Source organism: Rattus rattus, chromosome 1 (assembly GCF_011064425.1).
Source record: "Rattus rattus isolate New Zealand chromosome 1, Rrattus_CSIRO_v1, whole genome shotgun sequence".
Taxonomy (NCBI): domain Eukaryota; kingdom Metazoa; phylum Chordata; class Mammalia; order Rodentia; family Muridae; genus Rattus; species Rattus rattus.
The window spans coordinates 11,671,315-11,695,196 of record NC_046154.1 but is presented as its reverse complement, the minus strand read 5'-3'; the positions used below and the strand labels follow the sequence as shown (position 1 = coordinate 11,695,196).

The following is a 23,882-nucleotide window of genomic DNA, read 5'->3' as shown; positions in this document are numbered from 1 at the left end:
TTTTGCTTTCTTCGTTGAGGGGCTTTGCACAAGCTGTTCCTTCCTCTCCCCACAGACACCTGAACGTCGTTCAGAGCCAGCTAAAGCACATGCACACACAACACAAATTTCAAACTTTTTTTTAAAAGAAGCTGAATGTGTTGGCAAAGTGTATGTGGCTTCTAGCCCTCCGATGACTACAGCAAGAGCTTATGAACCATAGGCCAGCCCTACACAGCACGAGACCCGTCCTCAGAAAGAAAAGGAAGGGTCAAGGGGGAAAAAGAAAGAAAAAGTCAGGAAAACAGCCAGGGAGAGAAGGGACAGAGGACAGCAAGGGAGAGGAGACTGGAGAGGGAGAGCAAAGAGACCAGGATGAGGCTCGCTGGTGAAGTATATCCCCACCCCCAGGTCAATCCTCCACAGGCGAGCAGGCAGACAGACAGACAGACAGATCAGATCGCTTGCTGTAGCCCACTGACTCCCAGGGTCTCCCTGAGACTCCCCTCAGTACAGTCGGCAGACACCAACTGTAGTGCTAACATTTCACTTCGCGCTTTCTTCACTTAATTCTCACACTAGCTGTGCAGCGTTATTGCGGATGATGAAACAGAAGCCAACATCACATGACTCACCCCACCGCCTCAGCAAGCAGTAGCATCATAGGCATTTGCACATTAACTAAATGAAATAATCAAATTTTGTTTCAATCATATTTTATTAAGCAGCAGCTTTAATTTAATGCTGCACCATAAGTAATCATGTAGCTATCTGACTAGACAAAACAAACATCAGTGACATGGTTCAGCGGATGAGGGCACTTGCCACCAACCCACAGAACCCACTCAATGGAAAGCACCAACTCCCACAAGTTGTCCTCTAACATCCACACTCACACACATGGGAGCTCAAGCACATGGATGGACAGACAGACAGACAGACATCATACATACATGTTTAACGAACACAGTTTTGGTATTTAAGAAGTCTCCAAGAAGTCTCATTCTTGACCCAAAGTTTTCCTCTTGAGATACAACTCATCACAATGAATCATTAAAAAGAAGTTCCTGGGCTGGAGGGATGGCTCTGCTCTTCCAGAGGTCCCAGCACCCATGTGGTGGCTCACAACCATCTGCAATGAAACCTGATGCCCTCTTTAGATGTGTCTGGAGACAGCGACAGTGTACTGACATACATAAAATAAATAAATAAATCTCAAAAAAGAAAGAAAGAAATTTCCCTTAAGTCAGTTCAGCCAAGGCTGGGGAAGTGGCTCAAGAGTTAAGCGCCAGTGTGGCTTCCACAAGGCCCTAAATGTAATGCCCAGCACTGCAAAAACAACAGCTAGGTGACTCGTTGGTGGCGATGTGGGCAGAGGGACACACTGTAGACAGTACCAATTAAGTTTTCTGAAACATTCACCCTTCAGCACTCTTCCTTTGGCAAGAAGTGCTAAGAATTAAATCTAGGGCCTTGCCTATCAGGGGAAAACACATGTTTCTTTCTTCTTTTTGGACACAGTATCTCACTAAGTAGCCCAGGCAGACCTTGAACTCGTGATGATCCTCCTGCCTCTGCCAACTACTGGGATTACAGGCATATGCCACCATGCCTGTCTTAAATTTCTTTACCTAAACAATGAAATCACAGGAACTGCCTGGTATATAAGCCCAAGGGAAGCAAGCCACAAACAGGGATGTATCCCGGAGCCAAGGAGCGCTGCGGCCCTTAATGTAATGTGGCCAACACTTCACCAACTCTGCGGCAGTAACACTCCCAGGGCCATTGATACTTATGTGAAGGTCTCCTGACTACAGAGTTCCACAGACACTTAGGACAAGCGGACTAAGACAAAAGCACAGCCAGTACAGACCTATGCCATCCCAAATGACCCTGGACCCTGGGCGATCCTGACTGCTCTCACTTCTTCACACGGGAGGGCAGTCTCCCATTTCACCTTCAACTCCAGGCACTGCTCAGATGAACAGAGAGCTGAGCTGCTGGACTGACAGCCAGTCTGCTGGTCTGACTACTCCAGCCTTTACGAAATGCCCAACATGTCTTTAAATTCCGGCCCCTAGATCTGCCTCTTCAAGTGACATCTGGCCTAAAAAAGATCTCTACAAACTAAATTCCAACTTGACTCTGGAACTCTTCAAAAGATCATTCACAGCTTTAAACAAGAGAGAGAAAGGAGGCCTGGAAACTACCAACTGAAGTCTAAAGTAGAGATACGAGAAGAAAGCTTGGGGCTGGAGAGATACGAGAAGAAACTGGCTGGGGGTTGGGGCTCTGGGAGAGCCTAGCCAAGGCCCTGGGTTATCCCCAGCTCTGAAAAAAAAAAAAAAAAAAAAAAAAAAAAAAAAAAAAAAAAAAAAAAAGAACACTGGGTGACCTTGCATGGGACCATGGTTCAATTCCCAGCACCTGCATGGCAGCTCACAACGGTAGTTCCAGTTCCAGGGGATCTGGTACCTTCACAGACATGCAGGTAAAACACCAGTGCACATAAAATAATATTTTTGTTTTAAAAGGAGGCTCTTCTGAGACCCACAGGACCTTCAGAAGTCAGGATGAGGAAGTAGGGATGGGAAGAAAACAAAAGATTAAGTGTTCTTTAAAAGAATGCGAAGAGGGGTTGGAGAGATGGCTCAGAGGTTAAGAGCACTGACTGCTCTTCCAAAGGTCCTGAGTTCAATTCCCAGCAACCACATGGTGGCTCACAACCATCTGTAATGGGATTCGGCGCCCTCTTCTGGTGTGTCTGAAGACAGCTACAGTGTACTTACATACACAAAATAAATAAATCTTTGAAAAAAGATTTATATAAAAAAAAAAAAAGAATGCAAAGCTGGGGTTGGTGAGGTCTTAGTAAAGACACTTGCCATTGAGCCTGAGACAACCCAGGGAACAACCCAAGGAAAGATACTTACTGATAAGCCTGGGCCCCACAGACCCACATGATGGAGGGAAAGAATAAACTCCAGCAAGTTGTATATGGTGGCACATGCCTTTAGTTCCAGAATTCAGAAGGCAGAGGCAGGCAGATCTCTGATTTTAAAGCCAGCCTGATTTACACAGTGAGTTCCAGGACAGCCAGGGTTACACAGAGAAACCTTGTCTCAAAACAAAAAAAAACAAAACAAAACAACAACAAAACAAAAACTTTAATTAAATTAAAAAATAAGGCTGAGTGTAGTACACACTTCCAATCCCGGAACTCATGAGGCAAAGGTAGGCAGATTCTGTGAGTTTGAGGCCAGCCTAATCTACATAGCCCGTTCTAGACTACTCAGAGCAACATAATAAGACCCTGCCTCAAAATTAATTCATTAACAAATTAATTAAAAGTTAGTGGGTATGGTGATCTATGTGTGTAATAATCCTAGGACATGGAAGGTGGCTGCAGAAAATCAGGAGTTAAAGGCCAGCCTCAACTACATACTGAATCTGAGGCCAGTCTGGGCTGCAGAAGACCCTGTCTCAACAAACAAGAATTAAGGCCTGGAGACAACTTGGTCAGTAACAGGCTTGCTGCTCAACCCTGGGGCCCTGAGTCTCATTCCTGGAACCCAAGTATGTGGTATGAGCTGTGGGTACGGGCTGTGGGGGTACAGACTTACAATCCCAGTGCTGGCGAGGCAGAGGCAGGAGAACTCGATCCTGTCTGCCAGGACTCACTGGCCACACCGCCTGACCTAATCTAGTGGGAGACACAGTCTCAAAAACAGCAAGGTGGATGCTCTCCTTGAGAATGAACTCATGTAGGTGCTAACCTCCCCTGCTGGGAAACTCGCCAAGTGCTCACCTCACTGCACAGCCTGGCAAGAGTTCCTGAGCTTGAGCAACCGGAGCGCCTCCAAACCATGAGCAGTTGTGTCACGCCTCACACGCCCTACAGAGTCTACGCAAACAGCTCGTTACTGGGAAGAACAAGAGCCCCTCCACCAATCCTCTGCGATGTGGACTTGGGCACACAGCTGAGGGACTGGGAACGCTGCTCGGCCTGGCTGAGCCTCAGTTTCCTGGCCTTGGCAATGGTTCCACAGCACACACTTGAGAATAAAGAGATAAAAGCCCCATCAGGCTGGCCCTCTGCTCTCACAGCTGCCATGGAGTAGCAAGGACAGGCTATTCCAGCAGGTGAAATGCTTATGGGACTATGCTCTGCCATAGTTACAAAACAGGACAGAGGATCTGCCCTTAAACTGCTCTGGCTTTCTGCCATGGGGCACAGGTCAGACAAAGAGAGGAGGATGCCCAGCCCAGGACAGAAGTCTCTGTGTTGGAAGAGTCAGAGAATAGATTTCAGAAAGGCTAAAGCAGCAGAAAACTGCAGGGCCGAGTTCCAAAGAAAGCCATGCAGAAAGGAAGTTCCCGAAACCCACAGGGATGTCCCTTTGAGACTTTGGTCAATACTAAAAACCTGTGTGCACACATGTGAAATCCCATGAAGATTTAAAAAAAAGTACGGAGGAAAGCTGTGAGCTGGAGAGTTCTCAGGTTGCTTGCCGAGCTCTGAGTCCCAAGCTGTGAAACCCAGAGTCCTGCTTACTGAGGGCATCCTAGACCCCTGAGAAGTCTTCATCCTGAGGCAGGGGAAGATGTCAAGTGATCCCCAGAGCAAAGTCTACTCTATCAAAACTAAAAAGTAGGGCTTGAGGGGCTGGAGAGACGTCTCCGTGGTTAAGGGTGTGCACAAACACGATGGCCAGAACTGGAGTTCCAGCACCCATGTAACCTAACAGGCCGGTGTCCCTCCATGCACACTTGTGTCCCCAGACAGACAGGAGGATCCCTGGGGCTTGCTGCTTTCCAGCATAAGTTTAGGGAGATACTCTGCTTCAAGACAACAGGCAGAACAGTTGAAGGGGACACCTGAGACCTCCTCTGGCCCTGACACATACATCTACATACGCAAAGAAAAAGAAAGAAAGGAAGAGGAGAGGACTTCAGAGAGTCACAACTTTGCCTTCAGAACAAAGCCCAGCATTCTTTAAAGGCCACAGAATCCAGCTCAGTGTGTTGTCACACCTGTAATAATGTCATTCAAGAGGCTGAGGTGGACAAAGCCTGAGTTCAAGGCCAGCCTAAGCTACATAGCAAGACTACTTCAAAGAAGCAAGGTCCACAAAAGCGAGCAAATGAGGCAGCTCAAAGGGAAGTGCGCCTGCTACCAACCCTAAGGACCTGAGTTCCCCCGGCCAGAACCCACTCGGTAGGAGAGAACTAATCCAGCAAGTCACATGACCCCACACCCGAACACATACACTAAATTCAAATTTTTTTTTTAGAAATATACAAAATGTAGATCCTAGACATAAAACTCACAAGAGCAGAGGTAAATGTGAGAACAGCCAGCACTCTATCAAAATCCTCTGTAAAGTATGGTGCCTGAAAGCCAGGAACTCCAGCACCTCCAAGTGCAAGAGCATCAGAGTTCAAGACCAACTTACTACACGGAAAGTTCAGACAAACTGGGCTACAAAGACCTAGACAGGGTAGAACGGGGAGGGGAGGGGAGAGAATAAATGAATAGGAAGTTATATTCATCCTGTCCCAGGGGAGCTGACGCCCCCTCTGACCTCTCTGCCTGACTTCTCCACACTGCAGGAGCATGGTGCACATATATAAACACAAGGAAAACACTCCCAGACATGAAAGGAATCGTTTTTAAAACACGAGGTACGAACATAAAACAGCTCTTCTGGATATGTAAAGTGTCCTTTGTGGGTGGCAGAGAGCCTAAAGAGCTTTGGGGTTAGGCCACGCTGTGGCTCCCACAGTGGCCCTCATTGCCTGAGCAAGGCAGCAGCCGTCATGCAGTGCTGGTGACTCAGCTTCCAACACTGTGCACACCTGCCTCTGGCCGCACAGACCATGGAGGTGGATGACATCACCTCCGGTCTCCTCCAGCACGAGCCACCAACCACCTCAAGCAACTCTCCACTGTAGGACTGAGTCCCGGCTGCCCGCTACCAGCTGCTTCACCATCAGACAGCCCCAATGCCTTTTTCTAGAGGCAGGCCAGGGCCTGCCCAACCCCACAAGAGAATGGAAAGGAAAATTATAAAGAATAAAAGTGAAAAGGAGGGAGCTGGAAAGATGGATGGCTCAGTGGGTAAGCACGCTTGCTGCTCAAGCCTGAGGATGCATCCCAGATCCCCTGTAAAAACACTGGCATGGCAGTGGCTCAGAACCCAAGCATTGTGGACAATAAAAAAGGTGAATCCTGGGGCTGGCTAGCCACAGCCTGGCTCTAGGTACTGACTCGAGGGAATAAGGTAGAAAGTGACAAATGTCCTCCTCTGGCGCTCGCTCTCTCTCTCTCTCTCTCTCTCTCTCTCTCTCTCTCTCTCTCTCTCACACACACACACACACACACACACACACCCCTTTACACACACTTACACAGACATACGCACAGACACATGCACACACATATATACACACAGACACAAACGCATACACAGAGACACAATGTGTCTAAACCTGCAACTCTAACACTGGGCTGGAAGGGTGGCTCAGTGGGTAAGGGCACTTGTGGCTCTTGCTGAAGACCTGGCTTTGGTTCCCAACACCTACATGCTGGACCTGTGTCTCCAGGCCCAGGGGACTTCGTGCCTTCTTTTGGCCTCTGCATGCTCCTGAACACACAGTCTACACAAAAACTCTTGCAGACTCAGGCGAAAAACATAGATGTAATTTTTAAAAAGCAGCAGCAGTGAAAATCAGAACACTGGGATGGAGAGATTTTCCACATGCAGACTAAGAGCACAAGGTTACAGAACAACAAAATCCACAGGCTTGCAAGTTTTCAGAAAAGTCAAGGCCAGTCCTCAGCTCTAACAGATGCAGCTAGTTTTCACTTTAACAAATAGACCTCACCCTTATCAAATGACATTCTAAACTTATCAGCAAGAATTAAATAAACTGATACCTTTAAAAGAAGGAGGAAGAGGAAAAGAGAGAAAGAGCCACCCAGATGCTGTCCTACATGCTTTAATTCAGACATCAGGAAGTGGAGGCAGGAGGATTGAGATTTAGAAGCTCACTTGCACTACACAATGAAAGCTGTCTCAGTCTCAGAAAACCAATCAACGGAAGACAGTGGCTCGCAAGGTCCCACTCTACCTCAGAGTCTGCAGGCCACCCTCAGCTAGCTGCCAGGAGATGGAAAGTCATTCTATTTCAAACCCTTACACATTCGGCATCTTTGTGCATTAGTCAACATTAACTGGTCTCAAAAGAAGTTAGACAGACAGACATACAGACAGACAGACAGGTAATATTACACTGGGAGAGGGCGTTCATGGAGGGAACTAGGGTGAGTTAGATAGAGGAGTGAGTGTAGATTTGATTACAATAAAAGAGAGGCATTTGTATAAAAAATAAATTTTTAAATGTATTTATTTTTATTTTATGTACATTGGTGCTTTGTCAGGTCCCCTGTATGTGAAGTGACAGACAGTTGTGAGCTGCCATGTTGTGTGGAACAGCAGTTAGTGCTCTTAACTTCGAAGCCATTTTTCCAGTCCCAAAAATGTTTGTTTTTTTTTATTTATAAGTACACTTGTAGCTGTTTTCAGACACACCAGAAAGGGCATCAGATCCCATTACAGATGGTTGTGAGCCACCATGTGGTTGCTGGGATTTGAACTCAGGACCTCTGGGAGCAGTCAGTGCTCTTTAACCACTGAGCCATCTCTCCAGCCCCCAATAATGTTCTTTAAAAGCCATATTTTAAAGGAACAATTGGGCTGGAGAGATGGCTCAGCGGTTAAGAGCACTGACTGCTCTTCCAGAGGTCCTGGGTTCAATTCCCAGCAACCACATGGTGGCTCGCAGCCATCTGTAATGGGATCAGTTGGATGTAATGACAGTGCACGCCTTTAATCCCAGCACTCAGGAGGCAGAGGCAGGTAGATATCTATGAGTTCAAGGCCAGCCTGGTCTACAGAACCAGTTCCAGGACAGCCAGGGCCACAGAAAGAAATCTTGTCTCGAAAATCAATCAATCAATATTCCCTACATTAAGAGGAAGTGGAAATTTCTGGTTCCTTTGGAGACTCAGGTGTGTCGTGTGATGTTTCTCTGGAAACTGTCTGAGAGGATGTTTTACTGAAGCAGACACATGGGAAGGTGTTTTGTTGAAAACAGATATGTAATGTTTTTCTGGAAGCTGCCTGGAGAAAGGGCATGTGGTGTTGCTAGAACAGACACTTGTGAGGACTCGTGATGTTTAAAAAGGATATAAATATAACCCAACAGACAGTGGGTGGCGACACTGTGTGGCATTGGGTCGCCTTGCCACTCCTTGCTGGTCTTCATTTATCCTGACTTCAGAGAAATGCACCAAGGAACTTGTGGTGGTGGTGTCCCGGCAGACTCAGGCCTATCGGCAGAGCCTCAAGATTTCTTCTGGATCAAACTGCCGGCAGTTGTCGATTTCTAAATGGTGTTTGTGAGTGGATCAAGCTACTGCTGTGACTCATGTTGGATTCGCCCCCAAAACTATTTCTAAGCAGGTCCACATCCTCCTTGGCCCTATTAACCTTTCCTTTCCACTACCTCTGGTGGGTGATGGGCTAAAGGTACACGTACTAAAGCAGGTTTTAAAAACAGAAGTCTACACTAAGAAGACAGAGCATGACAGGGTCTACATGGCAAGACCCTGTCTCACACAATAAAAAGAGAAGTTCTGGAGAGGTGGCACTTAGTAGGACCCACGTTAGTTATAGCATACACCCACATGGTGGCTTCACAAGGACCCATAGCTCCAGTTCCAGAGGATCTGATGCCCTCTTCTGACTGCCACAGGGACTGGGTGCACATGGTGCACACACACACACACACTCATGCATGCACACACACACACTCATGCACACACACACACTCATGCACGCACACACACTCATGCACGCACACACACTCATGCACGCACACACATACAAGATACTTTTTTAAAGGCAAGGGTGGACAGCCAAGAAACTGCCAAGCTGGAGGAAAATGATACCTAATGCAAACCTGGACCCACTGGACAGGAAGCCAGAGAAGACCCAGGCTGGTGAACCACAGCTTCTCCAGCTGTGGTTGTTCACAGGTTGGGCTGGGTTGGGCTGGGTTTGGTTTGGTTTTCCAAACAGGATTTCTCTGTATAGCGCTTACTGATCTAAAACTGGCTCTGTAGACCAGGCTATCTTCAAACTCAGAGATCTACCTGCCTCTGCCTCCCAAGTGCTGGAATTAAAGACATGTGCTGAAACTACCATGTGGGGTTTTGCTTTGTTTTAATCTGTGTTATTTAAAATAAGGACAAGCTTTGTAGCTAAGCCTGGCCTTGAACTATCCACCCTCTGGCTTCAACCTCTTGATACTGATATTATGACATACTTGGCTTACATCACCCATTCCCCTACCCCCCCGTCTCAATCAATCAACCACTAACAAAAGAAACTTTAAAATTAATAGCAAAAATTAGTAATCTTTATGTTTCCAGAAATTAACCCCCCCCCAAAAAAAGTTTTAAAGGGCCTTTAATTGATTCCCAGCACTTGGGAGGCAGAGGCAATTGGACCTCTGTGCTCTGAACCTGGTTTACACAGTGAGTTCTAAGACAGATCCCTGGAATAGGAGTTACGAACAGTTGTGAGCCAGCACGTAGGTTCTGTGGGTTCTGGGACTCAAACCCAGATCCTCTGAAAGAGCAACAAGTGCTCTTAACTACAGAACCATCTCGCCAGCCCCACATACAATATTTTTGAGGATAAAATACAAAGACAGTAAGTATAGGCATCTGGCTGTGGTCCTAGCTACTCATGCTACTAGGATGACACCCTGGGCCCCAGCAATGAAACAAAACCATGTCTCTTAGGAAACAAAACAATCTGGAGTGGTAGCACAGGACACCCAGCTCTCAGGAGGCAGAGAGGCAGGAGGATTGCCAAAAGTTCAAGGTCAGTCTGGTCTACACAGCAAGTTTCAGGCAACCTGGCTTACAAATGAGACTCTATCATGGAACATTCATTAATTAATCACAAACCAACCAGCCAACCATGGTGGTGTACATCTTTAATCCCAGCACTCTCTGGGAGGCAAAGGCAGACAGATCTCTGTGAGTCTGAGGCCAGCCTGGTCTATAGAGTAAGTTCCGGGACAGCCAGGGCACCCAGCTCCGAAAAAAAGAAAAAATAAATAAATAAAAATAAAAAAAATTAAATTAAATAAAAAAAATTAAAACAAAACCCAGCCAACCAAAATATTCAGGGAAAAAAAAAGTTTCCTCAACCTGATAAAGGAAATGTACAAAACCCTACAGCTAACATCACACCCGAGCACCGCAGGCAACCCCTCAAGATCAGTCACGGAGAAGAATGCTCACTCGCTACCACTAGGAGTTCTAGCAACAAACAAACGTAAGTAAATAAATAAAGGAGCTGGACACGGTGATGAAGAGCAGCTGGGAGGGGGAGAAAGAGGAGTGGGGAAGAGGAGTGGGGAAGAGGAGGGAGGGAAGGAGGGAGGGGAAGAGGAGGGAGGGAAGGAGGGAGGGGAAGAGGGGGAGGAGGAGGTGGGAAGGAAGAGGAGGGAGGAGGAGGAGAAGAGGAGGGAGGGAAAGAGGGAGGGGAAGAAGAAGGGGAGGAAGAGGAGTGGGAGGAAGAAGCAGAATAAAGAGGAAAGAGAAAGAAGGGGGAGGTGAAGAAGGGGGAGGGGAAGGGAGAGGTGAAGAAGGGGGAGGGGAAGGGGGAGGGGAAGAAGAGGGAGGGGAAGAAGGGGGAGGGGAAGAAGGGGGAGGGGAAGAGGGGAGGGGGAAGGGAGGAGCACAGACACCATAAAGAATCTACAAAATGCTACTGAAATGGAAACCAGCTCTAACAAGGTTGCAGATATATAGCCAATACACAAACCCATAATTTCATTTTAAAACTAGCATTAAATAATTAGAAAGACCTGAAAGCTGGACGTGGTGGCAGCCCTTGTAACCCTAGCACTTGGGAGGAGGCAGCATGGTGATCTTGAGTCTGAGGCCAGCATGGGCCACATAGGGAAGGGAGCCCTGTCCAAAAACCACAAAATAAACAAAACCTGTAAATACAATGGCATTCTCGGTATAATATACCTAAAGACATTACTAGAACATGTCCATGTCCATGGCCTCCACACTTAAACCATAAACACTACCGAGAAAAGCCAGATCTAAGTAATGGAAGCCAGATCCGTGTAACGGAAGGTTACACGAAATGACTGCTCTCTCCCAAACTGACCCGTAGGCGCCACACAATCCCTACAACTCCAGAAAGCTTTTATGTAGGATGGCTTTTAAGGATATTTTGGGAGAATGGGGGGAAGGATGAGACCCAGTAGCCCAGGTTAGCCTTGAATTTACACAAGCCTCCTGCCTCAGCCTCCTATTCTGGGATTACAGGCATGACTGTGACTATAAAAATCGACCATTAGAAGCTGAGAAGACGCCGTCACTAAAGTGCCTGCTGTGCTGTGCGAGCCTGCGGACTGAACTCAGACCCCAGACCATGTATAGTTCCAGGTGTGACAGAGCCTCTCTAAGCACTGGGCAAGCAGCCACAGGGTCCCTGGAGCTCCCTAGCCACAACACTGAGCTCTAGGGTCAATAACCCTCCCTCTCCCCTAAAAGTAACCATGAAGCCATGGTGCCCACTCGTCTCTCAGCCCGGAACCTGGGAGACGAGACAAGCAGATTCTCTGTGAGTTCTGGCCAGCCTCCTCTACATAGGAAGTTCTAGGACAGCCAGGGACCCTGTCTCAAACAAACAAACAAAACACAGTGGAGAGCCTCAGAGGAAACCATCTCTCCCCTTAGACCATCTCTTAGATCTCCCAGTAGTGTTTTATAGGCGTCAGGTCATGGACATCTAAATGTCTTAGATCTGAGGGCTTCTCTCAACGGGTTAAGAGCAGACTGCTCCTCCAGAGGTCATGAGTTTTACAGTGGCTTTAAAGAGATGATGCCCTCTCCTGGTGTATCTGAAGATGAACATATTAATAAATAAATAAATAAATCTTAAAAAAAAAAAAAAAAAGAATATTATACTGAGGGGCTGGAGAGATGGCTCAGCGGTTAAGAGCACCAACTGCTCATCCAGAGGTCCTGAGTTCAATTCCCAGCAACCATATGGTGGCTCACAACCATCTATAATGGGATCTGATGCCCTCTTCTGGTGTGTCTGAAGACAGCTACAGTGTACTCATATATAGTAAATAAATAAACCTTTAAAAAAAAAAGAATATTATACTGAGAATGCCATTGACCTCTGACCTACACACACACACACACACCAGGAGATCCAAGGCTAGCATATAACTTAGCAGCAAAGTCTTTACCAACTTCATATAAAAAATAAATAAAATCAAGATAAAGACACAAAGGATCAAAGCTTAGGATGCGTCCAAGCCACCACACCAGCAGTACATGTTTCAGGAGTAGCTGAGGACAGGGAAGACGGCTTGGGGTAAGAGCACTGCTGCAGCGTGAGGGCCTGAAGTCACATCCCTAACGCCAGGTAGCCAATGACCCTATAACTTGGATATAACTGGGTATGTAGAGACAGCAGACTCCAGGAGCTAGCTGACCAGCCAGCCAGCCAGCCAGCCAGCCAGCCAGCCAGCCTAGCTAAAACACAACGCACACAAACCCAGCAAGCTCCAGCTTCAGTGAGAGGCCTTGGCTCAAGGGTGCACGACAGGGTGATAAACCAGAGAGAGCATTAGATGCCCTTCTCAGCCTCCACATGCACAGATACAGGTATGAACACGTGCATACACGAGTATAGGCATGTGTGTGTACATTCACAAACATAAGCATGCACATGTGCATGCATGAATACCGAATACCACACCACACACAAAGGAACAATGAAGACAACACATCTGTTTCCACAATGAATACAACCACAGCAGGGGTTAGGGAGATGGCAGGGGTTAGATACTTACACACAGACACACAGATAGACAGACACATACACACACACACGCACAAACACACATGAATGAAGTCTTGGCTGGAAAAGGCAGTGCACATCTTCAATCCCAGTACTCAGGAGACAGAAGCAGACAGCTGGCTCTCTGTGACTGAGACTATAGAATGGCCTCCATGAGCTCCTGGACAGCCACGGCTACATAGTGAGACAGTCTCAAAAAAAATAAATAAATACATACATAAATAAATAAATAAATAAAAGGAAGGAAGGAAGGAAGGAAGGAAGGAAGACCTCTGTGCACACTTAAGGATTTTTGGATTTTGAATTATTGGATTTTTTTTTTTAACAATGTTAGTGTTAACTTAAAGGAGAAGGGACAATCTTTTTTTTTTTAAAGATATATTTATTTATTATATATAAGTCTTCAGACACATCAGAAGAGGGCGTCAGATCCCATTATAGATGGTTGTGAGCCACCATGTGGTTGCTGGGAATTGAACTCAGGACCTCTGGAAAAGCAGTCAGTGCTTTTAACCACTGAGCCATCTCTCAAGCCCGAGAAGGGACAATCTTAATCAACAAATGATACTAAAACAAGATCACCTGCAGGAAACAAAAAGGAATCCTAACACAATTGACACATAAAGCAGAGGCTGTCAGTCACCACAGGTGTGTAAAGAAAAGCCCTGGAGCAATCCCTCCACACAATCCCTCCACACAATCGCTCCAATGGCTAAAGTGACAGACAATACCAAGGCTGGTGTGAGTGTGCAGTAACCAAACTCACTGACACTGTTGGGGAGGAAAGACAGACAACACAGCATTGCCAAAGAGGTTCCCACGGAGTTAAAACACGCTGACCACATGACCTAGCAAGTGCACTACTTCGATTTCCCCAAAACCACGAAGACTCATGAACATTCACAGCCCTAAACTGGAATCAGGGCTGTGGGGAACACATCCTACAATGACCCCCCCCCCACCAGCTGGGATGTGAGCCCTAGGGTGTGGGTGGAGCCTGTGACTTGCTTCTGCCTAGAGTGTGCCAAAGAAGACAGGTTGCTCGAAATTACATTAATGTGGACAAGATAAATACAAGACTGTGATGTGCATCTAAGGGCACAAAACTCTAAAGGCAGCCGCAGGTGATCTCTGGGAGTTCAAGCCAGCCTGACCTATACAGCAAGTTCCCGAACAACCAGGGCCACATAACAGAGAGACCTTTCTAAACCAACAAACAAATAAATGGAATGAAGTTAGTGATGTTTTTAGCCTGCCAAATTTATAGTACTACTATTACGGAGCAATAGAGAACTAACCCAAACGTTCATCGACTATGTACACATCAACTGGAATGCTCTGCTCCTTAGTAATGCGTGTGGAGGGGCCGGGGAGAGAGAGCTCAGAGGTTGACAATTTTGCTCCCAGCAGCCATGTAAGTCGCTCACAACCACCTGTAACTCCAGCTCCGAGGCAATTTGAAGCCCTAGACTCCAGGCACCTGCACTCACTAATGAGCACGCACACAAATTGGGAGGCAGAGGCAAGTGGATCTCTGTGAGTTCAAAGCCAGTCTCGTATTAAAAAAAATAAAACAAAAACACCAGTCAGGTGGCTGATGATGCATGCCTTTAGTCGCAGAGCTCTAGAGGCAGAGGCAAACAGATCTGAGTTTGAGGACAGCCTAGTCTACAGAATGAGTTCCAGGACAGCCAGGGCTACAACACAAATCCTGTCTCATTAAAAAAAAAAAAAAAAAAAAAAAAAAACACCCTAAAGAATAAAATAAAATGTCCCAGTGAGCAAGGCACTTGCACTCAGTCCTTAATTCAATCCCCAGGACTCATGGTGGAAGGAGCACCAACCCCACAAGTTGTTCTCTGTTGGCTTCGTGTGCTGCGTGGCACATGTGCACAAACACACACTACATACAAACAAATATAAGTATTTTTAAAGTAATACGTTATAGATAGAGTGTGGAAAAATCCACAAACACCATTATAGCCCAGAAACGCCTAAAAGAATAGGTTATGGGGGCTGGAGAGATGGCTCAGTGGTTAAGAGCACTGCCTGCTCTTCCAGAGGTCCTGAGTTCAGTTCCCAGCAACCACATGGAGGCTCACAGTCATCTGTAATGGAACCTGATGCCCTCTTCTGGTGTGTCTGAAGACAGCGACAGTGTACTCACATACACAAAATAAAAAAATCTTAAAAACAAAAAGAATGTGTTGCACACTGACTCAGGACCCATGGTGGCGGAGGCCAACCGCCGAGGGCAGAACACTGAGGGATATGCAATTGTTTTTATCTTGACCCTGGTGGTGGTGACAGACACCGCAGTTTCTCAAAACTCATTAAAGCAACCACATACACTATTAAAATTCTGCAGTGAAGTTTAAGGAACAAGGGCCTTTGTCCTACAGTAAAATATTGAATCTGAAGTAGCACTTGCAAGGTAACAAAGAAAGCTGCTTGTCTAGAAGATTACCTCACATAAAGATATAGAGGTCACCACCTTAACCAACAACCAAACTTAGCCACAACCACAAAGACTGTGCCATGTGACTGAAGATACAAGTCGCTGAGAACACAGTGTTGCCTGCACGATACACTCACAAGAAATAGTTAACTTCATCTAAACTTGTGAAACCAAATCTAAGAGGAGCTGGAGAAACGCTCAGTGGTCACAAGCACTGGCTGCTCTTCCAGGGTTCGACTGCCGGGACCCGCCCACAGACAGCTCGTAACTGTCTGCAACTTCGGTTCCAGGGGATCCAACACCCTCACACAGACACACACGCAGGCAAAGCACCAATGCACATAAAATACAAATAAGTAAGGGAAACAGGCTATAAACAATACCTCATAGCCCATAGATGATGTGCGAGAGTTCGATCCCTGGGTCCTGCTGTTTGACCTCTAGCAGTGCTAGGGACAGAACCCAGAGCCTGCACATTCTGGGTAAATGCTATGCCTCTTATCAATGTCTTTTTTAAAAAAGCAGTTCCCCTAGGTAGCTCAGACTTAAGGTTTTTAAATATGTAGGGGCTTATTACATCTTTATTTGTGTGTGTGTGTGTGTGTGTGTGTGTGTGTGTGTGTGTGTGTGTGTGTGTATGCAGGGGGCTAGGAGGGTAGGTGTCAGTGAACAACTTGCATGAATTGGTTCTCCCCTTCCATCATGTGGGTTCTTCAGGCTCAGTGGAAAGCATCAGGCTGGCTTAGAACTCAATAACCTCCTGCCTCAGGATATGAAGCAAAAAATGAATTCTAACAACTGTCTTTTTCTTTCAGGACAGGTGTCTTCCAGGACAAACACTGGCACTTGTCCTGGGCATTTGTGGCATCATTTCAAATTTCAAGAGAAATTAGATCAAAATAAGAAGAAGAACAACTTCTCTAGAGTTGTGGTCAACATAAACAACAAAACAAAACAAAACACACAGCAAATGCTGTGATGGGACTTAAGGAAAGATTTACATCTATGGGGTTGGGGATTTAGCTCAGTGGTACAGCACTTGCCTAGCAAGCGCAAGGCCCTGGGTTCGGTCCTCAGCTCCAGGGGAAAAAAAAAGAAAGAAAAGAAATGTAAGATTTACATCCATCTAAGAGTTCCAGTCCAGAACTTATTAACTGAGGTAACAACACACAATACCTTGTGTCAGGTAATGTTAGTTCTTTACATAAAGCAACCCGCTGAGTCTTCGGAGCAACCCTGTGAGGTAGGCACCAGTCTTTCCTACCTTATAGATTCAGAAACTGATTAAAAAGTTAAGTAAACTGGCCAGATCTCACAGCTGAACACACACCAAGAACATCCATACACACAGACTGAACATCCACACACACAAAGTAAATAAAGAGCAACTGAAATACACACCTTACTGACCTCTGACACAGACACATACACACACACACACACACACACACACGCACGCCGCACGTCAAATAAGATGGACTTTAGTACCTTATACTGTCTCAGGGAAAGAGGGTTCTTCACTCATCCCTGGGAATCAGAAATGACACCATGAACTTTCTAGGAGACACAAAATACTGGTCCAGCCCCATAGGTCTGTAGACCATGCAGCCAGGCTTAGGGAATTATCCAAGAAATGTCAGGCAAATGCAGGGAGCACTAGTTCTCTGGAAATGCAGACTTAGTGGTTCAGTGGTTAAGGAAGTGAAGAGCTCAGTTCCCAGCACCCATGTCGGCCGCTCACAACTGCCTGTCACTCCAGCTCCAGAACCAACACTCTGAAGGCACCTGCACTCACGTGTGAACACCCACACATGGACAAACACATGCACATAATAATATGTAGTAAATCTAAAATAGTAAAGAAAAATGGCCTCACTCCCTCACTGTGCGTGCTAGAAGAGCAAAGAGAACACTTGCTGCATGGGGCTGATAACCTGACACCGATCCTAGACCCACATAAAGGTGGGAGGAGAGAAACGACTCCATAGGGCTGTCCTTTGACACACACACACACACACACACACACACACACACACACTGTGGCACACTCATGCCTGCACCTACACACACATCATACGCATACACTCAATCACACAATAAAATGTGGATCTGAAGGGAAAATGTTGGAAGTAGATTCATGGTGTCTGAAGAAATGGATCAGCAGGTAAGTCCTGCACAAACATGAGGACCCGACTTCAACCCTTAGAACCGACATGAAACTCGAGCAGAGACGCGAGCCTGTGATCCCAGCACTGGAGAGGCAAAGGCAGGAGGCCTGCTGGGCCCACTGGCCAGTCAATCGAGCCAGTGCATGAGCTGTTCCGTGAGAGACGCTGCCTCACACTCTAGAGTAAAAACAGTAAACAGAGAAAGTAGACAGTGCCGGGCTAAAGGAGGGGGCTTAGCACTTAAGAGCACTGGCTGCTCTTCCAAGGACCCAGGCTTGCTTCCCAGCCTCCACGGGGGCTTCACCATGTCTGTAACTCTGGTTCTGAGGGCGGGGTGTGTGAAGAACATACCTATTGACCTCTGGCCTGTTCCTGGGATAGACAGCTTGACCTCTGGGAGACACACGAACACACACGGACACATACAAGTGTACACGCTCAAAAAAACAACCAACTGGCTCTATACAGTGAGTTCCAAGACAGCTAAGGGCTACATAGTGAGACTGTCTCGAAACAAAACAAACAGAAAGCTAATTAATTTATTAAATTAATTAAAAGATGTTTTAATTAGCTTTGAGGCTGGAATGTAGCTCAGTTGGTAGAATGCCTGCCTAGCACACACAAGGTCCAATTTCAATCCTATCATCACCGATTGGGTGGCACACGCCTCAAGTCTCACTGGTGAGGTAGAGACAGGAGGATCAGAGAAGTTCAAGGTTATCCCTAGCTAGCTAGGTAAAGCTCGAGTCTATTTGGTTTCCATGTGCTGCTGTCTCAAAAACAGATAAATAAACAAATAAAGCTTAGGTGCACTGAAACCTAGGACACAGCTGCATGCCTCTAAGCTGCACCCAGGAGGCTGAGGCAGGAAGATCCCACGTTTAAATCTGCCTGGGCTACACAGAGAGACATTATACATTCGCATTTATTTTTAAGTGTGTATTTGCAGCTTATTGTTAGATGGTGACAGGACGTGACAAGAAGAGTCCAACTTTTTCCTCGGGCAGCCAGCACATTCTGATGCAATGCCATCTCTATCAGCTCTGGGAAGGAGGGCAAAGGAGAATCAAGGCTGAAACCACACAAGTGGCAGCCAAACCCTTAAGGACCTTGGACCTCCAGAAACTGTGGACACAGTTCAATCCCACCCTAAAGAGGTCAGAAAAAAAGATCAGACACCGAGGCACACTGCAGCTTAGCAAACTGGGCGGGATACCACAAGGAAGGAAGGTCCCGCTTCAGACACTGCAGAGTCCAGAATCCTTCCTAATTGTTTCCGATGCCTTACAGCACACACATCCTCCTGAATCACTCACACCACTAACAGGCTGAACGAAGTGTCCAACTCTTTTAAGTGTGATCCCTCTAATTGACTTAGCACGAGTAGAGAGACAGAAAGACTATTAAGTAGTAGTCCTCTGCCTACGAAGGAAGTGAAATCGATAAGTGGTTTAAAACTCTCAAAGGTGCTTCATGGAGGTGACAGATGAATGATGAGTTTCCCAGGCTAAAAGTATTGTTCCACCTAAGTCTATCCTAATTAAATTTAAACGTAAGATAGCCAACTAGCAGAGACACTTCAGTGTGAGCTGAAATCAAGGCCCTGCGGTGTCCGTGATTTAGGGCATGTTACGAAACCCTGCTACCCACTTCTGCACTTTACGAAGAGAAGAGAGACTTGGATAAACAGCACTACTCTGGGGCCAAAGAGAAGGCTGAGCAGGTAACGGCGTTTGCTGCCAAACCTGAGGACCTGAGTTCCATTTATGAGATCCACACGGTGGAAGGAGAACCGATTCCTGCAAAGTTGTCCTCTGCCTCCCACCAGCACCATGCTGCGCACATGTACACAAAAATAAACAAAAACCAAAAGTAAACATAACTGGTCCTCTGCATGACAGCACAGTGGCAGTAAAAGGGTTGTCTCTTAGCATCTCTCCTCATCCCACTCCGCCTTTGGATTAGAAACCCCTTCAGAGGCCATATCATCACGACTTGGGCAGCAGAAGTCCAAGCATCAACAGTGGCCCTCATCGTCCCATAAGCCAAACGGGATCTGGTTAAATCAGCAGGTGAAGAACTCGGAGTGGACTCCTTCGCTAAGAAAACCAAACCCAGAAAAGCAAGGGTTGGATCCTCAGCAAAAGGCTCGGTGACGTCTGTTTAAAGTACGTCCCCTTCTACTAACGCACTGAGAGGGAAGGAGTCCTCGGAGCGACTCCCCAACTTGGCAAGGAAAGCCCCAAGGTGAATGAAGACCAAGATGCTGGCACTTTAGGGGCTGAGGCCGTGGGAGCGGGAGTCGTCAGGCCCCTCCCCACAGGGGACAGCCGGGTACCAACGAGCCTTCCCCACCTCTCCTCCAGCAGGGCCTTACATCTGTGCGCTAAGGACCTAACTGCAGCCAGTCACCTTTCCTGACCAAGTCCAGCGGGCTCCGAGGGGCCGCCGGGAGGGAAGCGAGGGCCTGAGACCCCGTCGAGACCCCAACCCCAGAATGTGGTGAGAGGGGTCACCGGGGGAGGAGCCGGGCGGGAAGGACCCGGAGAGGGGCGGGGCCCAGAAAAGAAACGAAGTCGGAGGTCCTCAGCTTCAAGGAGTCAGAGTCGCCGTCCTACTGCCAGGAGCGCGCCGGGCGCTGCTCCAGCCCCGACCCCTGACAGTCGCGACGGGGCAGTCCCACTCCCCTCACCTGGTTCGGCTGCTCTGCCTGCTCCGAGGACGCCATCTTCCTCAGGCCTGACTAATCGGCCGCCGCTGGCCCAAGTTTCTCCCAAGAGCACTTGCACTAGCTCTCCAGACAAGACCAAAGTAGGAGGACCTGAGCTTGTCGATGGGGGCGGGCTCTGGGCAGAAAGGGTTGAGCCTGGTGTCCCGGTTACCTTGCAGTTTGCAGGAAAATCCATAGTCCAAATTCTTTTTTTTTTTTTTTAATAGAATATCTTTTGTTGTTGTTGTTTTACATTGTTAACATCTAAACGCTGTGGTTTAGACACATCTACTCCTAACTTCCTTCCCCCCAACTCTCCCCACATCACCCATCAGTTTCACCTTTTTAAAATAAAATTACATGTTTGTATATTCAGAGTTATTTGTTTGTTTTTGTTTTTTTGTAATTGTTTGTTTGTTTGATCTTTTTTTTTTTTTTTTTTTTTTTTTTTTTTGGAGCTGGGGACCGAACCCAGGGCCTTGCGCTTCCTAGGCAAGCGCTCTACCACTGAGCTAAACCCCAACCCCCACACACACACACACACACACACACACACATTTTTTATTCTCGAAGTAAATCTCTCCCTATTCTCATAGCACCGTGGGCACATTTAAGGTCTACTTATTTAATAAATACATGAAAATGTAAACTAAAATTTAGCCATTTGGTACACTTTTATTGAGTAGCTACTGTTTCTCAGAAGCGTTCAAAGCTCCAACACTCAGCAACTCTCTCTTAAAAAACTCATGTGCGGGCTGGAGAGATGGCTCAGCCGTTAAGAGCACCCGACTGTTCTTTCAGAGGTCATGAGTTCAATTCCCAGCAACCACATGGTGGCTCACAACCATCTGTAAAGAGATCTGATGCCCTCTTCTGGTGTATCTGAAGACAGCTACAGTGTACTTACATATAATAAATGAATAAATTTTAAAAAAAAAGAGAGAGAAAGAAAGAAAGAAACTCATGTGCACAATAGAGCTTTCTCGGGCTGCCTCTCCTAATGTCCATGCTTCCTTCATATTAGAACTGTCTCTTAAGATAGGATTGTAGCTTAGTTGGTGAAGCACGCATAAAAAACTGGGCTCCAGCACCATATCTGGTATGGTGGCGCGCACCTACAATCACACACAGGTCAAGGCCAATCTAGACTACATGAGACACTGCTTTGTTTTGTTTTGTTTTGTTTAAGCGCAAGATCCAACACTCAACCTTTACCCCCAAGCTCAAACAAATGGATACACAATTACAGCGTCTGGAAACTCTGGCGTTTGTGAAGAGAAGAGCTTTCTGTGAACGATCATTGTGGTAGCTGAATCCTTCTGTTGCTTTAGCCTTTTGAAACAGGATCTTACTGTGTAGCCCAAGCAGGCTAAAATTCAAGATCCCCTGCTTCTGCCTCCAGAGTTCTGGAATATAAGTGTATCAGATGCCCTGCTCTTTGACCTTAATATCACCACCCCACCACCACCATCATCACTATTTTGTATGTATGTGATGCTGGGCCTTTGTGTGCTTAACAGGTGCTCTACCACTGAGCAATCACAATTCTTTTCATGTTAAAAAACAAAACAAAACAAAACAAAACAGGGCTGGAGAGATGGCTCAGTGGTTAAGAGCACTGACTGCTCTTCAAAGATCCTGAGTTCAAGTCCCAGCAACCACATGGTGGCTCACAACCATCTCTAATAGTTCCGATGCCCTCTTCTGGTGCATCTGAAGAGAGCAACAGTGTACTCACATACATAAAATAAATAAATCTTTGAAAATAACAACAACAAAACAGACTTGTATTAGAGCCAAGAGAAATACATAGCCAAGAGAAATACATTGCCAAGCAGTGTCAGGACATTCCAAGTAGCTCTGTGATTCACAGTTCCCTTTACTTTCTGACTTGACGTCTTATTATTCTGTCTTGCCAGAGGACAAACTTTTTAATTTCCATTTCTATGTTCAATTCTGTAATCAGGCACCGCTCCATTCTATAAAATACTGTTGAGTGCTCCTACTGAGCAGAACAGAAAAGATTGATCTTATAGGCAGAAAACGTACAAAAAAGAAAGGAGTTTTGTTTTTTTAATTTCACTTCAAAGTTACTTCCCTTATAAATCAAAGAGAAGGAGATATAACAATAGAAAAATAACCGGTTAGTCAACACCAGGTCACTTCGGGTTACCTTTTCCTGTAAGAATCGAGGCAGAGGGAACTTCATGATCATGCCAAGCAGAGTGAGCCTGTTTGAGAAATCTGCCTATCTCTCTAATCTTGATTTCTGGGAAGTCTGGATAGACAGATTATTTTTAATTCCGTCATGTGAAATCTTAGCATGAATGTCCTTTGCCCACATTACTAGGAATCAAACTTAAAGTCTCGTTCAGGCTAGCACGTGTCCTAGCATTTAGCTACCCCCAGACTGTATTTTCATTTTTAATCCAATTTGTTGGTGTCTAAAACAACTACTTAGTCTAGAGCAACGCCCTCCTGTTATCGCTCTCTACCATTTCTTTTTGTGTGGTTAAGGAGAGATGGCTCATCGGTGAGGAGTACTACCTGCTCTTGCTGAGAAGCCTGGGTCTGGTGCCCACCACCCACGTGCTGGCTCACGACTTCCCAGTTCAACAGACCCAGGGCACATCTTCTTCTGATCTCGGCAGCAGGCACCAGGCACATGTGTAGTGTACAGAGATACATGCAAACGAAGCATTCGTACACATAAAATAAACATTTCAAATTCTTTTCTCTGATGAGGCTTTATTGCATTTTTGGCAAGACTGAAAATTAACGTTCTACGTTGAAAACTGACTCCCTTCAAAATATCCTGAAGGTCTCGGTATCTTACAGATACAAGTAGGATAGAAAGACCTGGAGAAGTCAAAAGATATGCATCCCTCTCAGATCTGGTTACCATTTCTTGACAATTGAGAATCAAAAACAAAAAACAATAATAACACCCCCCCCAAAAAAAATAATAAAAAAACACTGTTAAGTTTGCCTGTATGGAAACAATCATACAATCTCTGAGCAATATCTACGGAAGCAGGCAACGAACTGTACTAATGTATTTATTTTATTATTTATTAACTATTTATTAATTGACTTTGGTTTTTGAGACAGAATTTCTTTGTGTAACCTTGGATGTCCCGGAACTCACTCTGCAGACCAGGCTGGCCTTGAACTCACAGAGATACCCCTGCCTCTGCCTCCCAAGAGCTAGGATTAAAGGTGTTTACCACCATGCTGGGTTATAAAAATAAAATTTTAAGAAACATAAGTAAACCAGATCTTTTTTTAAAACAGTAATTTCACGCATGTGCGTGCATGAATGCATACAGATGTCACATTGTGCTTTTGGAGATCAGAGGACAACTTTTTGAAATCCGTTCTCCTACCATGCTGGGCTCTGGGATCAAAGTCTGGTTGTAAGGCTCGGTAGCAAGCACTTTTACCCACTGAGCTATCTTGCCAGCCATTTCACTTAATTAAAATATTTACTTAACATTTCAACTTGCTTGTAAATCATATCCTTTAAGCAACGGAACTTCAAACGCCACAAAGTCAGTCCTGAAGTGCTTGCTTAGCATACACAAGGCCCT

The 23,882-nt window shown here is 46.1% G+C and overlaps 1 protein-coding gene across 1 annotated transcript in view; it reads right to left on the bottom strand.

Annotated features, from left to right (window-relative positions):
* Pex14 (peroxisomal biogenesis factor 14) overlaps positions 1–20,349 on the bottom strand; it is a 137,126-nt gene extending 116,777 nt beyond the window's left edge. The window contains exon 1 of the mRNA XM_032894566.1: positions 20,275–20,349. Coding sequence (XP_032750457.1) covers positions 20,275–20,310 — 36 coding nt within the window. The 5' untranslated portion in view covers positions 20,311–20,349. The remainder of the gene's footprint in view (positions 1–20,274) is intronic.
* Between the last annotated feature and the right edge of the window lie 3,533 nt (positions 20,350–23,882).